At 40.9% G+C, this 18,697-nt stretch overlaps 1 protein-coding gene across 2 annotated transcripts in view; it reads left to right on the forward strand.

Annotated features, from left to right (window-relative positions):
• The window catches only part of ipo11 (importin 11), a 126,240-nt gene that overhangs the window by 8,815 nt on the left and 98,728 nt on the right, over positions 1-18,697 (forward strand). For both annotated transcript variants that reach the window (XM_062417788.1, XM_062417789.1), the window contains exons 3-7: positions 1,167-1,267; positions 6,804-6,876; positions 9,807-10,010; positions 16,545-16,677; positions 17,563-17,621. In XM_062417788.1, the coding sequence (XP_062273772.1) occupies positions 1,167-1,267; positions 6,804-6,876; positions 9,807-10,010; positions 16,545-16,677; positions 17,563-17,621 (570 nt within the window). The remainder of the gene's footprint in view (positions 1-1,166; positions 1,268-6,803; positions 6,877-9,806; positions 10,011-16,544; positions 16,678-17,562; positions 17,622-18,697) is intronic.

Below are 18,697 nucleotides of genomic sequence, written 5' to 3' on the forward strand. Positions count from 1 at the left end.
TGTTTAACCCTATGTCATTTAACACTCTAATAAGAGCTGTTTCTGTACTGTGATGTGGTCGGAAGCCTGATTGAAATTTGTCAAAAAGACCACTGGAGTTCAAGAAATTGCTGAGTTGATTAAAAACCACTTTCTCAATGATCTTGGCTATAAAAGGAAAATTTGAGATAGGTCTGTAGTTGGTTAACATGGAAGCATCCAGCGTTCTCTTTTTTAAGAGTGGCTTAATGGCAGCTACTTTTAGGGGTTTAGGAAACGTGCCTGATTGAAGTGAGCTATTTATTATTTGTCGCAAATCTGTTTGGACAGAGTTCACAATAGTTTTAAAAAAGTTTGATGGCATTGTGTCAAGACAGCATGTTGATGGTTTTAGATGCTGAACTGTTTCCTCTATGGTTTTTTGGTCAACTGTTTTAAATTCTGACATCGCAGTTGAGTTATTCCTGGGAGGTCTTAGGGATTGCGTCTTTTTATTGTTTTGTTGATTTGTGTTGATATTTAACCTTATGGACTGGATTTTTTCACTGAAAAAGCAAGCATGATATGGGAGGGACAGCATCAATAAATCAAATATCAGTTAGGCCAGCTACGTTCCAGTTGTACTGAATCGCCTGATAGTTTAGAGACATTGGGCAGACTTTTACTTGCATATTTAAGTAAATTATACTGTCCAGCTCTGCTAATGTCTTCTGTCCCTTTTAACAGAATGGAGGGATGTTTTATGTCTGTATTAAAGCAACATTTTAATTTAAACCCTATTTCTCATATTTGTTCTTACATCTCCTAAATCTGAAAATACCAAAGCTAAGATTCCAGTTTCTCATACTGCTGTGCGCTTTTTATGGGGCTCCTGCCTTTGCAGTGAGTACGAGAATGACTTTGAGAACACTGTTATGGCAACATTTTATGGCTCAGAAATGTCGTACACACTACATGAGTTACAACTTGGACACTAATGATCACAAAGTCAACTCGTCCTGTATTTTAGTTGGGAAAACCTTGAAAATGTAGCTTGATGGCATCACACATCTAAGTCGTTATTCTTTACTTTTATGAGTTGTTTTTTTTCTTAAGTATAGTTTGAAGAGTCACACATCATTAAATTGTTCTTAAATTGCCAGGAGTGAATAATAATTATGCTACTACTATTTTTTACTTTTTCATAGAATATCTTCAATAACCACATGCTGGATGTGAACGTCAGGTGGCTTGCCGTGCTCTACTTCAAAAATGGCATCGACAGATACTGGAGGAGAGTAGCGCCTCAGTAAGTGCCTGTTTGTCGTGCTTGTTCCCTGTTACTGTCAGCTTTCCTCTCACTTTTCTCTCTCAGGCTTTCTGCGTTTCTTTTTGTCTTCTCCCTTTCACTGCTCATCCTTGTTCTCTCCTTCAGTGTCTCGTTCACCCATGCTCTGTTGCTATTCATCAGTCTTTATCTCTCAGCCTGTTATTGAGGCTTTGTCATTCAATTTAGATCTGTTTTTGTCACAGATTTGTAGTAGCATTTTTTTGGTCTCTATTACTCATTGCCTTCATTTTTCCCATTATCTTTTGTTTAAACACTTATAGCTTATGTCTGCAGTTTTCTCTTCACCACCTTTCCAAGTTTAGTTCTTTCTCTTTTTTTTTAACTTCCAACCTGATTATTCATATCAATGTTGCACTGAGTTTATACTCAGTTTATTCTTTTATGTCTCTTCTCTCTCTTGGTATATTGGGTTTGAGCATTCGAAGCATTCGAAGCATTCGATTTTGAATTGAACAATTGCTGTTAAATCCACAGGACAGAAGCCATATAATTCTGCCACAGCATTCTGTGGGCAATTTTTTATTAACTCCTTTCTTTCTTTAATTTCCTCCTCTAACAAATGTTATTCAGTTAACTGAACTACTGACAAGAGCAAAACAGCTTTGGTAAGAATGCTGCGCAAAGGGTTCTGGTCTTTGGATTATTTATGTGACTACCTCTGGACCATTGCCATTAATCAAAGAACTGAGTACTATGTGAGACAGCACAGTGCATGTGGTGTCACCATATGAAGTGTAGGCAATGTTACACAGCATTTTTATTCCGTAATTACTGTGATTCACAGTAATGTATCACAACTGATTTCATGGATTGTTTTTTTGTTTTTGTTTAAAAAAAAGAGACAATAAATCATTAAGTACTTTCTGAAATATTGTTAAAATCGTCAGAATGTGTATTGAGTTTGTCCATTTGGATACGTAGAATGGTGATTCTTGTATAACGCACAGCAGATGTTATGACAAAATGTTAAAATATGTCTAGTGCAAGTAAAATAAAATGTGCACATATTTTGATAAATATCCAGCATCACTGGTTTACATGAGATTTTGCATAAGTCCCTCTATGAGCAAGAATCAAACAGCAAGGCCTTCTCTTTAGTCTCATGTTTTCAAATGACTATCTGTCTATCTCTCTAGGGTAGATAGATAGTCCATTTATGGAAGAAATAGGAGATACTGGCCAAATACATCTTTTTAATGACAGCCATAATAGAAATGATAAAGAAATGATGGTATTATGAGATGGGAATTTATTTTGGTGTAATACACATACATACTGAATTTAATACCTATCATACACCATTTCCCTTTTAGTGATCAATAAAGTATAATCTCATTTTTATCATAAAACAGAAAAGTAGGTGATAATACTATTTGTGTTTTTTTTGGGTCAAAAAATGGCCCATCAGAAAATATACAACTGCAAAATCAAAATGAAAAATCAGTCTTTGAAAAATTAAGGCTTGCTTGTGTTAATATATATTTTTAATCACTCATCCCATATTTCTTTAAACTACCTCACTTCCCACATTTCCAGTCTAGTTTCACTAATTCACACTCTTCTCCTCATATAATTTGTCTTCCACCCATGTCTCCCCTCTCTCTGTCCAAGGTTACAGCATGATTCATTCCTCCCGTCCTCTCAGCAAACACTGTTCCACTCTGTTTAGCTTCAGCTGCAGTTTGAAGCACATTATTTTTTTCTTTATACAGATTCCCACTGTCACTCTTGTGCACAAACCCCCTACTATGTTTGCAAAAAACCAAGTGTATACTCATGTTGCAGACTGTAGGATCTGAGTTAGAGGAAAGCAGCAGGTTTATCCAAAGCTTACTGATTAAATCAGGCAGCTGGCATGTTTTGCGCTATCCATCCATCTTCTTTCCGCTTATCCGGGGTCGGGTCGCGGGGGCAGCAGCCTAAGCAGGGAAACCCAGACTTCCCTCTCCCAGCCACTTCGTCCAGCTCTTCCCGGGGGATCCCGAGGCGTTCCCAGGCCAGCCGAGAGACAGTCTCACAGCGTGTCCTGGGTCTTCCCCGGGGTCTCCTACCGGTGGGACGTGCCCTGAACACCTCACCCGGGAGGCGTCCGGGAGGCATCCTAACTAGATGCCCGAGCCACCTCATCTGGCTCTTCTCAACGCGGAGAAGCAGCGGGTCTACTCCGAGCTCCTCCCGGATGACCGAGCTTCTCACCCTATCTCTAAGGGAGAGCCCAGCCACCCTACGGAGGAAGCTCATTTCGGCCGCTTGTACCCGCGATCTCGTTCTTTCGGTCACTACCCAAAGCTCATGACCATAGGTGAGGGTAGGAACGAAGATCGACTGGTAAATCGAGAGCTTCGCCTTTCGGCTCAGCTCTCTCTTCACCACGACGGATCTGTGCAGAGCCCGCATTACTGCAGACGCCGCACCGATCCGCCTGTCGATCTCCCGCTCCATCCTTCCCTCACTCGTGAACAAGATCCGAGGTACTTGAACTCCTCCACTTGGGGCAGGATCTCATCCCCGACCCGAAGGGTGCACTCCACCCTTTTCCGGCTGAGGACCATGGACTCGGATTTGGAGGTGCTGATTCTCATCCCGGCCGCTTCACACTCGGCGGCGAACCGATCCAGTGAGAGTTGGAGGTCACAGTCTGATGAAGCCAACAGGACCACATCATCTGCAAAAAGCAGTGACCCAATCCTGAGGTCACCAAACCGGAACCCCTCAACGCCCTGGCTGCGCCTAGAAATCCTGTCCATAAAAATTATGAACAGGATCGGTGACAAAGGGCAGCCCTGGCGGAGTCCAACCCCCACCGGAAACGAGTCCGACTTACTACCAGCTATGCGGACCAAGCTCTGACACCGGTCGTACAGGGAACGGACGGCCTGTATGAGGGGGTCCGATACCCCGTACTCCCAGAGAACCCCCCACAGGACCCCCCGAGGGACACGGTCGAATGCCTTTTCCAAGTCCACAAAGCACATGTGGACTGGTTGGGCAAACTCCCATGCACCCTCAAGGATCCTGCAGAGGGTGTAGAGCTGGTCCACAGTTCCACGACCCGGACGAAAACCACATTGCTCCTCCAGGATCCGAGGTTCGACTATCCGACGGACCCTCCTCTCCAGTACCCCCGAATAGACCTTACCAGGGAGGCTGAGGAGTGTGATCCCCCTATAGTTGGAACACACCCTCCGGTCCCCCTTCTTAAAAAGAGGGACCACCACCCCAGTTTGCCAATCCAGAGGCACTGCCCCCGATGTCCACGCGATGTTGCAGAGTCGTGTCAACCATGACAGCCTGCAACATCCAGGGCCTTGAGGAACTCCGGGCGGATCTCATCCACCCCCGGGGCCTTGCCACCGAGGAGCTTCTTGACCACCTCGGTGACCTCAGCCCCAGAGATAGGAGAGCCCACACCCGGGTCCCCAGGCCCTGCTTCCTTACCAGAAGGCGTGTCGGTGGGATTGAGGAGGTCTTCGAAGTATTCCTTCCACCGATCCACGACGTCCCGAGTCGAGGTCAGCAGGGCACCGTCACCCCCATACACAGTATTGACGGTGCACTGCTTCCCCCTCCTGAGACGCCGGATGGTGGTCCAGAACCTCTTCGAAGCCGTCCGGAAGTCGTTCTCCATGGCCTAACCGAACTCCTCCCATGTCCGGGTTTTTGCCTCAGCGACCGCCGCAGCCGCCCCCCCGCTTGGCCTGCCTGTACCTGCCTGCTGCCTCCGGAGTCCCACCGGCCAAAAAGGCCCTATAGGACTCCTTCTTCAGCGTGACGGCATCCCTCACCGCCGGTGTCCACCAGCGGGTTCGGGTATTGCCGCCACGACAGGCACCGACCACCTTGCGGCCACAGGACCGGTCGGCCGCCTTGACAATGGAGGCGCGGAACATGGCCCACTCGGACTCAATGTCCCTCGCCTCCCCCGGTACATGGTCAAAGTTCTCCCGGAGGTGGGAATTGAAGCTCTCTCTGACAGGAGACTCTGCCAGACGTTCCCAGCAGACCCTCACAATGCGTTTAGGTCTGCCAGGTCTGACCGGCATCCTCCCCCACCATCGGAGCCAACTCACCACCAGGTGGTGATCAGTTGACAGCTCCGCCCCTCTCTTTGCCCGAGTGTCCAAGACATGCGGCCGCAAGTCCGACGACACGACTACAAAGTCAATCATCGAACTGCGGCCTAGGGTGTCCTGGTGCCAAGTGCACATATGGACACCCTTATGCTTGAACATGGTGTTTGTTATGGACAATCTGTGACGAGCACAGAAGTCCAATAACAGAACACCGCTCGGGTTCAGATTAGGGGGGCCGTTCCTCCCAATCACACCCTTCCAGGTCTCACTGTCGCTGCCAATGTGAGCGTTGAAGTCCCCCAGCATAATGATGGAATCCCCAGAGGGAGCACTTTCCAGCACCCCCTCCAAGGAGTCCAGAAAGGGTGGATACTCTGAACTGCTGTTTGGGCCATAGGCACAAACAACAGTCAGGATCCGTCCCCCCACCCGTAGGCGGAGGGAGGCTACCCTTTCATCCACTGGGGTAAACTCCAACATACAGGCGCCAAGCCGAGGGGCAATAAGTATTGCCACCCCTGCCCGGCGCCTTTCACCAATGGCAACTCCAGAGTGGACGAGAGTCCAACCCCTCTCGAGAAGACTGGTTCCAGAGCCCTTGCTATGCGTCGAGGTGAGGCCGACTATATCTAGTCGGAACTTCTCAACCTCGCGCACCAGCTCAGGCTCCTTCCCCGCCAGAGAGGTGACATTCCACGTCCCTAGAGCTAGCTTCTGCAGCCGAGGATCGGACCGCCAAGGGCCCCACCTTCGGCTGCTGCCCAGCTCACACTGCACCCGACCCCTTTGGCCCCTCCTACGGGTGGTGAGCCCACGGGAAGGGGGTCCCACGTTGCCTCTTCGGGCTGTGCCCGGCCGGGCCCCATGGGTGCAGGCCCGGCCACCAGGCGCTCGCTATCGAGTCCCATCCCCAGGCCTGGCTCCAGGGGGGGGCCCCGGTGACCCGCGTCCGGGCAGGGGAAACGAGGTTCCATTTATATTACTCGTCATAAGGGGTTTTTTGTGAGCTACGCTTTGTCTGTTTTGCGCTATATAGAGGGTTATACAGGGATTTAATTGATCCCATAACAGCTTGGCAGATTGATGTCACATTCATATCTTCACCATATTAAGGTTTGTGACTTGCATGTCTAGAATTTGATGTGAAATTATAAGGAGTCTCTTAGGATATGAACTGCTTAGTACTCCCACCTTACAGTAAAAACGTCCATGGTTTAACACTTGGCACCGTTTTTAGTTTTTTTTGGTAAGAATTTACATGGATCTTCTTGTCTCCTTTTATTTCTTTCTCTTGCTTTGTGTTTAGCAAGTTTCAAAAACAATTTAATAAAGCAATACTAAATAGAAACTGCTCTACCTAGACTGCACTGTTCTTGTCTCTTTATTTCTTCTGAACATCTTTTTCGTTGTTTTCTTTGCAGTGCTTTGTCAGAGGAGGAGAAGACGTCATTGCGTGCTGGCCTCATCACAAACTTCAATGAGCCTGTCAATCAGGTTTGTGGGAAAACATGGTGTTTAATGAATGTATATCATTACACACAGGTCCAATCTAACTCACTGATTTTGCCAGTTTTTAAAAGTTTGGTACACATAACATGTAGTACATATACAAGGAAATTGACTTGACTCATCTTAACTGTATATTTTTGCATACCAGTGTTTTTTCCCCACACACAATTAGCATGACCTTTTAATTTGTTTTTGTTGATGTAGTGTACTCATTTCACTACAGTATGAAAATATACATGCAGAGATTTGCTTGAGATTGGTTATTTATCATAATGAATGCCATGTCTGCAAATATCACAATCAAAGTTAACACAATCAAACAACATAAACCAAATTTTCAGCAAGTTTCATGGCTCTGTAAGTTCAATGTCATACTTCATTGGCTGTCTGAAAAATCTTAAGATGCATACAAAAATCTAAAGGTTGGTAATGCATAGCACTGTGTACATGGTATGTAGTGATGAAGTGGAGTGATGAAGTCTGAGAGGAACTTACATTTGTGTCATACTTTATTTCTACACATATTCACAGCCGCCAGGTATACACTGGCAGTGTTTTATACAATTTCAAACCCTCTGTTAGCATAAACTTGTTGTGATTTTCAGGATATCAAGAATTAACTTCATCAGACCAGCTGCTCCATTTACACAAACAGACGTTTATCACAGACTAAATAGTAAGAAGCAGACTTTTATTTCTTCCTTTTAGGTGATAAAAATGCAACAATATAGGAAAAAATCCCTGTTAACTGTCTGAGTCAATAGGAAGACAATGGCGATTATGGTAATGAAGATACACTATGTCCCTGTAGCAAAGGGGATTTTTCATAGAGGGAAAACAATACATGATTTAAGATATTAAAAAAGGCTCTGCAAGTGTTATATGAAGAAGGAAGTGTAATCAATACTTTTGTTTGATCGTTAGCCCTTAAGGATACACTCAATGACTTCTGGTGAGAAACACTGAATGAAAACTTTTTGTTTGTTTAGCAGAAAACTCCACAGGTCACCTTAAAAAAGAACAAATTACCTTTATTGTGAAAATGGAGATTATTTCGATAATGAAATAAGTTACTCAACACAAACTTTGAGGTTATACTAGATGCGGACCTTCACAAAACACTGCGGTAATCTCCCGGTCATGCAGTTTCCCTTTTTATAACATCAGGGTGATTCGGCCGTACCTCTCTGATTACGAGTGCAACTCTTAGAGCAAGTGCTGATCATCTCATAACTGGATTACTGCAGGTCGCTCCTGGTTGGACTACCAGCACTGTTAACCCTTGAGAGAAAGTTCAGGATGCAGCGGCATGTCTGCGGTTCAACTAGTATAAACAAGCTCATGTCACACCTCTGTTCGTCTTCCTCCACTGGCTCTCGGTGGCGGCTTTAATCAAGTTCAAAGCTTTGATTCCTGCCTTCAAGGCAACAAATGCAATGGCCCCCTCTTACATTCAGTCATCAGGCTGTATGTCCCCTCCTGTCCTTTTCAGTCTGCAAGTGATGGTTAGTGGTTCGTGCAATGGTGGATTGACCTACCCAGCTCCATACGGTCTGCTGACTCCCTTGGTGCATTCAAGAAATGCCTGAAAGCTCAGCTTTTCCCTGAAGACCTCACCACTTGAACCCCTTAACCTTCTCAGCACTTTGATAGTTACACTTCTTTCCTCTTGCTTATGGCATTTCTTATGCACTATTTTCTTATATGAATGAAACAGCCATCAACGTTGAAAATGGTTTTAGGTTTAGTGATTGAACACATTTCAGTTCACTATTTTAACAAGATAATATACATGACTTTACTAAACTTGATGTCTTAATTACTACAGTTATGCAGTTTGAATGTTTTCTAAAATGCAAAATAAAAACTCCAGCAATAAACATGGGAAATTTTAGATTACAGAAGTAAATGAATTAATTCAGGAATCAAGGGGTGTGTAATATGTCTGTCTGACGGGACATGGAAGGTGGCCCTGAATGTTGGCCATCTATCCTGGTTTTTACAGCTTGTCCCTGAGGGACAGCCCTCGGACATCAGGACTGATAGGGTCCGTATGGCAAGCAGTGAATGCCATTAAACACCATATGTCTCACCAGTCACAGCCTCTCTTTGTCAAATAAGGGTTGTACATGTTTTTGCTTTGATTTGTTGTGTAGCTTTCTTATTAAACTACATTATTTTATAAATAATAAACACAACATATACAAATAAATAACACCTTCTGACATAATAAGATGTTTATGTTAATATATTTACTACAGAACTTTGAAAAGTTAATTACACTAAGAGTGTGTATCACAGCTGTCAAATCAAATTCAGTATATGCCGTATCCTGTGAATTAAATCAGCTGTTTAAGGTGATGTTCAAATAGTAAACTTCAATAGGAAGCCTCAATCATTTGTATTGCAGTGTCAATTAGCTGTAAAAGTTTATAGTGTCCTTCTACGTGTGGACACTTGACCTTCCAGGTTTGTTAAATGATAAGCTGTCTCACCCCTAGTCAATTTCAAAGAAATGTGTAGAATTGTGTGCTTTTGTGTAGTGTCAAATAAATATTTTGACTTTTCATTAAAACGAAGGTGTGGTAATGTCATGTGACACACAGTTCAGACATAAATTGGTCCCAGTGTAAAGCCGACACTTGTAGAAGCACTTGTGAATATCAACCTAATCTATGTGACTGATATCTGTAACAGAGGAGGGCTATAGTTTACAATATAGCTAAATAATAGGATAGTTTGATATTTAGTGTTCCATTGGTCCACATTATTTATTTTCAATGATATATTAATATACTGTACTATATTTTTGGGTGCTTGAGATGTAGTAAAATTCTCATCACGTTGCTTTGGCATAACCATTTTCTGTTTGTTTATGTTTTTCCTCTGGTCATTTTTGTCTTTTTTTCTGACAGATAGCGACCCAGATTGCAGTGCTGATAGCCAAGGTAGCCCGTCTGGATTGCCCCAGGCAATGGCCAGAGCTCATCCCCATTCTGCTCGAGTCCGTGAAGGGTCAAGATGGCCTGCAGCAGCACAGAGCGCTGCTAACTTTCTATCATGTTACCAAAACCCTTGCGTCCAAGCGTCTGGCACAGGACAGGCGGCTTTTCCAGGATGTAAGTCTACAGTTTCAGTGATTTGCCACTTGTGTTGTCATCACTCTCAGCTTAAAATTTGAACAGCCTTGTTTTTCATCTCTTTGCTCCTTATTTTTGGTCATATACTATGCCTATCTGGTTCTTGTTTTTAACATGAAGCAGTACTTAATCATACCAGAATACGAGTTCACATTAGGTAATCAGGTAAAGAAAAATAAGACTTTTACTCTGTGCTGAACTTTGCTACTTTTGTTGTTTGTCTTCTTACTTTTCTTGTGTTCTGCACTCTGTCTTTGTCATGTTTCTTATTTGCGTGTTTGTCCCTTTTTTCTGCAAAACTCTTTTAACATGAATAGATGAATGTTACAATTGTCTAGAGAGTTGCAGGTTTTGCATTCTCATATTTTGCCAGTAGGAGATGCTGTTTAGCTGCTGTGTGAGACATTTCAAGCGCAACATTGTCTGTGCACGCATATGTGTCTGTTTTCATGCATGGCTCGCACATGATTGATGTGTTTAGGAATAGATTTGTTTGTGTGTGGTAACTCAGTGGGCAAGTCAACGTCTCTTTCCGGGCTGTGAATTAGAGCAAATCCTAATTTTTCTGCCATGGTTTTAAACATCATAAGACTTTGGCAGAAAGGCAGTTGAGAGAAGGAAGAGGTTTTGGGGAATGAGATGATCAAACAGACCAAGAGAGAGAAGACAGAGCCATACAGAGGGAAAAAGAAATTGAAAGTGTCAGTATACTCCATTAGAACCGCTTATAGGTTGGTTTAACTGCTTTGGAAATGCCCTGTCCCCACACCTTTCCGATTTGGGAATTGGAGTTTCTGTAACTTTCTGAAACCAACAATCAGACATACACATCCACCTCATGCAGTGATTGGCCAGGCGTGGAGGTGAAAAAGTAAACAGGGTTTAAACTTCTTTCTCAAGCTGTTTTCTGTCATTCGTTACACAGCTATTTCTGGCACTTTTTGGATGTGCAACCAAGTACAACACTATGCATGCCTTCTAGAAAAGACTGTCTGAAAGTGTGCACCATATTACCATATTTAAAATATCTATGATGATGTGATTTCCAGCCGTTCACCCTGCCTTTAAGTGTGGCCTTTTGAAACGACTATAAACATTTTGCCTATTGATGTTGTAAGACAACATGTACAAAGTAGTTCCCAGTATAACCCGACCCTGACGGAGACAGACCATTGTACATCAGAAGCAGTGACTGAGACTAAGTAGTTGGATATCGTGCAGAGGAATCCTCTTCGCCAAAATGTATGCCCTTAGGCAGTACGTGGAACAAAGGCAGTCTGAGCCCCCTTTAACTGCATATTTTAAATGATGCACTTATGACTTTGAGGCTAAATGGTCCATGCAGTGCTGTCTCTCACTTCTCACAACATAGCTGGTTCGGAGGCCAATGTGTGTGCACACACTAGACGTTGTGAAGAAGTGACACCGAACAATGCAACACTCAGCTCCCTAGTCAGTGTTTGTTTTATGTGACTGTAAGATGCACATGATTTATTAAATGGCCTCAGTCTCTCTGTCTCTATGAATGTTTCACTTTAGTTATTTGTATACACTGATACACATGTCAGTACGGTCTTTGTCTCATCCCAAATCTCCCACCTGACTGTTCAAGCAAAGGGTAAACAGTAGCAATTTTATGCTAATGAGGATCTTAAGACTTTCACTTGTTTTATTTACCAAATAAAACTCAAGACTTTAGAACGTGGATAATTAATGTAGTTATTAAATAGAGCTGTGTTGAATTGATGGGCAGCAATTTTGATGATCAAATTAATCAATCGAATTAAGCTTTTCTTTGTCATACATAATAAAGTAAACATAAACATATCAAACATTTTACTTTTAACAGCGTCTCCATTGGACATTTAAATATCTCCTTAATTTTTAAACTCACAATTTTAGCCTTCAGTTTCAAACTGGATTTTTTTCTGTCACTAAATTAATATGGACAAAATGTATTGATAAGTACGTTTGTGGGTGTTGGAGTCCATCTCCTTGACTCAGTAAGTGTGTGCACTCCTGTAGTCCCAGCAGCTGGTACCACATGTTGACTGCATCACAGGAGATGATGTACAAACTCCAGTACATAAACCAGCTCTTTGTTATACTGACCATCTTTCTGAGGCTTGTGTTGAGAATGCTACCACTTTACCAGACACACAGCTAAACAGATAGTTAGAGAAAGAAAGGGGAGATAAATCGGTAGGCTGTGGAGGAGCTGTGAGACTACTAAAGGATTGATCGAAGAAAACAAAGGGTGCTGATGACAGGAGGAGGGATCACATTTGAAGAAGATATGGAGTGATAAAAAATGTTGAGGCTGTATTCAAGGAGGAGGAGGATGAAATTGGGTCAATTTTTGAAGCATGTTGAGAAAGGAGTGGAGAAAGTTAGCAGGAGAGAAATGGGCGAGGGGAAAATGCTCATTGCCTGCTACCTTTTCACTGTAAAAATAATAATGTTGGATAAAAAAATAACAAATGTAAATGACACTTCACATTTTGAATCAGAATATTCTTTTCTACTCCTAATATGATGGAAAAGTAGAGGGACTAAAGTGAAGGGTGATTATTAATCACAATAGACATTCATTTTGAAAATAGAGCAGGCACCACAAGTTGTCAGTGCTTAATAGGCCATATCTAAATGGGAATAGTTCTTAACTAATTTGTACAATTGAAAATTATATTGTTGAATAATGGATTCTTATTGCCACCAAACAGGATGATAGTGCAGATAGTTCAACAAGGAGAAGACCCGAAATTTCATGAGAGTTGAGTTATTGAAAACAGCCACAACAGAGAGAGGGAAGAGGAGTGCCATTAAGAGTGTGTTGTGTTGGAGTACGGAAAATGTAACTTAGTACTATCTAAAAGATTTTCAAAGTCATTGCTGAATTTTTAGTTGATTTCCTTGGATTGCATTGCAGCCTGTTCAGTGGCTGCTGGCTGAAAATGCTCTTGCTCTATACTGGACCAATTTCAAAAATTGTTGTCCCTTTTCGACACTTGGAGCAGAAATAATGGGAAAATAGTCTATGTTGTAAAATACCCAAGTTTCCCTTTAACTGTGGATGATATTGCCCTGAGCTGTAACATCGAGATGATGGATCCAAGTGGATGTAGCTCAAAGGCATACATATTGAAATGGGTGTAAACATGTGTGTCAAGCCTGTTCCCACTAGGCTGGTAGATGTCAGTTGATATTATTCATCCAGTGTACATACTGTATGTCCAGTGATTCCCAGAGGCCAGTGGGTTATGCATTTGATAGATGTTGTGTAATGCTCAAGAATCCACATATGTGTTACATTACTGAATCGAACAGCACAAGAACACATTTAAAATCACACTGTGAGATGTAACACACACCTACAACTACTTTATGTTCTTCCCTATATAGTGAACTGTACATAGCTTATGTGAAATGCTTTCTTTTATCATGACGGTTTGTAATGGCAGTTATAGATTGTAGAATGTTTCCTTCTTAAAAAGCAATCCGTCATTAAATGGAAATTGCTATTTCTGAAAAAATTAACGTTTTAGTTGTGCTGTGGCTGTAACCATTTGTGTATCTTTTTTCCAGGAGCATTTCAGCTGAACTCTTTGTGAGTCATTGGTGTAAGAAGCACAGAAGTGAGATATATGGGGTAGCTGTAAAGACACTGCATTGTCAAAAAGACATGGCATTGATACTATGTTGTCCTTGTTTGCTTTATGCAACTCTCATATATGCGCTAAGTTGAGAGAGGAATGGGGCAGGTGATGAGCAGCGTCTTGCTTTGTGCTTTTGAATAGCAATGGTGTGGCAATATCCCACAGGATGGGCTTTCATAAACGAATTGTCAAACAATATGAGCCGCACTCTCCGTGGATGGCTTTTGTTTGAGAGTTCTTCCTGCTGGAATAGGGAATCAGCTTGCAGATGGAGGAAATGAAATGGTTTGCTTTTATTGAAATTTGCCTCTCTATTGTCTCTCTCTGCAGTTGTGAAAAGGAGCAGAGGCACAATACACACAGCACAGACACACACGATTTGCAGCTGTTAAACAAACGCCCGTGCACACACACACGTCAGAAAAATAGTTGATTGTTGGATGCATTGGAATCCTTTCGTGATTCAGCGACAATTGACAAAACTAATTGGAATTCAGATTGTTTCCCAATTGCTGGCTGGCAATTACTAGACTGTTTCTATCTCATTGGCTTCTTATTTGTAGTGATGCAAAACATTTTGAAAATGGAGACTTAATTGACAAAGTTTTTGTTTTCAGAAGAGTGGACTTAAGCTGTCAGTCTACTGTGACATGTAAAAGTGTTGATGTACCTTTTTTAGGTGTTGCAAGCTGTGTTTTCAGCTCTTGTGCCATTTCATAATGCTTGTCAGTACAGTGAGCCACCTGGGGTTAGTAACCAAGCTTTACTTTCAGCCGTGTTTTTCATTTGTTAGGAAAAGACTATTGTGTGATTGTCTGTTTTGTGCTTTCCAGGAAACATCGAAAGTGTGTTTTTAAAGTCTCCTTTGTACAATTTTACGACTTTGACCCTGGGTCCCTGTGTGAGTGTGTGTAGGAGAGGCGTTTTACATTTTTATTATTATTTATTTTTCACATCTTTACATCATTTTCAAAAGTCAAAGTCATAAAACTGTAAGTCTAAGGAGACTTAATGGAGACTTAATGGATGTGATTGTGGCACCATTGTTGATTTTTTATTTTTTTTGTCTTGTAAATGACCTAATTCATGATTATGTGATCAATTTGTAGGAGAAAAAAATGATAGGTTAAATAAGACGTATTTACCGGGATAATGGTGCAGATATTGTAGATACGCTATTTTAAACATTGTAATTTCAAGAAACTTGTGCAGATGGAGCTTTAAGTACAGTCACTAGTCAGAGGATGACTGTAATTTTTTTAATAGTCCCTGTATTTCACAGTTTAATTACTGTGACACTTATGCAACACATTTATTTAATTGGGCTATATATAAACTTGTGTTTAGTATATGAGTGTGGAAGTCTGTGTGGTGTGGGAGAATCATTTGGAAGTCAGGATTATACAGGTTCGGTCTTAAAATTACCCTTTGACATTTTTACAGCTATTGCCATTGTGTTATGAGGTAGCAGATGTATTCAACATTTAAATGTTGTCTTGTATACAAGAATGCTTAAGTCGTAAATGAGGCATAACGAGCTGAACAGCAGGGGGATGACCTATCTGAAAGTGCTTAACTCATCACCTCATCACCTCAGTTGGTTGTTAGGATACAAACACAGCTTAGTAGGTCCTATAGCGTTTGTAAAACATTTTAAACCGACCACCTGTCTATTACTTTCAGGTAGAGTATATCTAGTTGTGCAGCCAGACCTGTTTTTAGCCAGTTAAAATGACCTTAGAAACTCCTCCCATAGAAACTCGTTAAGACCGATACATATGCTCTTACATCACCTGATTTCCTAAAAACAGAGAAACATAAGTAATAAAGTAAAAGAAGAATTTGAGATTGTTTTCTACATTTCTAGTCATCACTTTTAGATAACATGCATTGGATTAGTCTTTGCGGAATGACAAGCTCTACAGAAATATCCCTAAAGAGCAAAGTTGCCAGTCTTGCAGTTTTATGCAAATAATCTAACAAAGCCTATGCTGTGCTGTCAGAGTAGGGATTTTTTTTTGACAGACATATATCAGTAACCTAGCTACTGATTTTTCAGATTTTTCCCACCTGACACTTCAGTGTTTTCCACATTGAGAGCCACACATAGTTCTGCTGTCAATGAGTTGTTCAGCTTCTTTTTTTGACATGTACAGTATAATTATTGAATCTTTCCAGAGACTAATTTTCATTTGGGAGTTTACATTATCAAGAATCAGGAATGTCTCAAACCATGACATTTAACAGTGTAAAAATATCTGATGTGTAGTTTTCCTTCAACAACAGCACACTCAAAATGAATATTGAGCATGAATAGTCAATGAGACGTAATGTTTATCTCTTTTCTTTTTATGAAAATATCCACCAAAGCCTAATTCAAAGCCCATCATTGTGCCATGTCAGATTTATTATTTTCCTCTGCTGCTGGGCTAGACTATACACTAGACACTTGATAGGACAGGGAGTACTTTCTACCTATGATGATCTTATTTTGCCTCTACAGGAGTATGCCTTCGTGGAACAAAATAAATTGGTTTGCGCCCAAATAATGTTATGGCAGAGAATGTAATAGAAAGTTCATTTAGCCTCTTTGCTCTGTGTGTATTTGTTTTATATTAATGTATTATGTGGAAGCACGTTCATATTTGTACAAGACCAGTGTAACTGGCTTTGAGTATGTGATGTCCGTAGGTGCAATTTGAACCTTAGTATAATGTGCAAATATATTTTTGATGAATTTCATGTAATCACCAGAATGGCCTTATATGCCTTTTGTTAAAGGTGATCACTGATCCAGAATAATTTTATGGGTATGTGATTGACTATACTGTTCATGTGTGTGTCTGTGTGTTGGCAGCTTGCGTCAGGCATTTACAGCTTTGCATGCTCCTTGTGGAGCCACCACACCGACTGCTTCCTCCAGCAGATTTATGCCACAGATGAGGTGGCAGCGCTCAGCTCACTGGAGAGGACACTGCTCTCTCTTAAAGGTAGCAAAATATCCACCCATATGCAACACTCACATTCATTGTGCACACTCACAGACATGCATATGGGTCAATGACGTATAAGGATTTAGAACAACTCAATTGTAGAATAATAAAAAACAAGCATATCTAATGCAGTAGTTCAAACATTCAGAATGTTGTGTAACTGAATATCCATATTATACATTTGAAATTAAGTGATTTTAGTGGGGGTTTTTCAAGATGAATTGGCACTGGCCTTAAAAAGAGTCATGTGGTGCGACCATGATTCATCTTGAAATAAATCAATTTACTTAACACGCTTCACATCTTTTTTTACAAGTATTCAGTAATATAAAGTGTTTGGAAACAAAGTATTTGAATTTTTTTTAAAATTTTTGTAAATGATGATCTTTTATTTAGAAAAGATATTTCAAGATGAATCATGGTCGCACCAAATGACTTTTTTTTCAGGCCAGTGCCAATTAATCTTGAAAAACCCCCACTAAAATCACTTTCAAATTGTAATATGAATTGTCAGGTACACAACATTCTGAATGTTTGAACTACTGCATTAGATATGCTTGTTTTTTATTCTAAAATTGAGTTGTTGAAAATCCTTATACGTCATTGACCCATATACTTCCACAACTGCAGTGTCATGTAAAGAGGTGTAGTGATGTGTTAATTTTAAATAGCAACTGGCAAATCTTGGCTGTGAATAACTAAAATGATCATGCAGGATATGATTATCACAATTGCACCTGTTGCCAAGATCTCAGGCAGACATGTTTTGTTTCTGAAACCATAAGCATGTGCTGATACTTTGTGAAACACCAATTAAGTGGAGTTTACCATGTAATAAAATTGCAATTAATGACAATCCTGCTTGTTTTCTCTCTCTCTCAGTGCTTCGCAAGTTGACAGTCCATGGATTTCAAGAGCCACAACAGAATATGGAAGTGATGGTGAGTGTGAGGAAAATCAGATAGTAGTTTGTTTTTTTTGTGTTTTTTTTCTGTTGGGTTGCTGTAGAGACTCTCATATTTAGGAAAAGCTGATATTTTTCTATTGGTGTTTTGAGCTGAAAATGACTCCAATTATAGGGTGAAAAATGTGGATGGACGCTGTGATTGAAAGGGCCTTAAGTTATGTCTCGGTTCAAAGAGTCAAAGAGTTCTGTGTGAGCTATTCTCCCACTCTCAGGGTGAAGAAAGTCCAAATCCATGAAACTGTTAATTTAATTTAGTCAAAATCTCTCCGGTAAAAAAAAATAAAAAAAATCTTAAGCATCTGTCAGGGTAGGGTTTTGGTTTCCCCCATGGCTTAGAGTTAATGGAATTAGTTACACAAAATGTCCCAGTCCTTTGAACTCAAGCTGCAGATTTTAACTATTTCCTGTTGTACCAATCAAGGTTTTGGTGAAAGAATAGCAGTAACTTTATAGATTAATGGTAAAAAGTGAAAAGCCTAGAGTGACTATGAAAGTATACATTTGTAGACTTTTAAAAAGAGGAAATATTATATTTGCAAAGATAGCATTACTCACACTCCAATCTAAAAAAGTAAACTACCCAAATATTCCCACTGCTATAAAACAACCTAAAAACAAAAAAAAACAAACTAGTGATGTATCTGATTTAACTCAGGGAACCTTAAAACAGATATTAAGTCAGTCAAATATTGGGGAGCCACTGGTAGGAGGATGATATTGTGTGGGTTTGCACTTATTAGTACCAAAGTAATCACTCATTTTGTTTGTTGGTATTGGTAAAAAAAAAAAAGATATTTATGGCTTAAAATTTAGAATTTGCTTGCTTTTTCTCAGTTTCATATCATCATATATTGAATACTTATTTGTCTTTTTGTCCAGAGTGAACAAAAAATACCATTTCAGCATTGCTCTGTGTAACTTGACATATTTCCCACAAACTAATTCAAATGAAAGCATGTACAAGCTGCAAAAAGACATTCAGCTACAAGTAACCTTGAGATACAGTATACGCACATAGAAGGTCACCATGCTTTAACATCATGGGTTTTC

The sequence above is a fragment of the Scomber scombrus genome, chromosome 4 (genome assembly GCF_963691925.1).
Source record: "Scomber scombrus chromosome 4, fScoSco1.1, whole genome shotgun sequence".
NCBI lineage: Eukaryota > Metazoa > Chordata > Actinopteri > Scombriformes > Scombridae > Scomber > Scomber scombrus.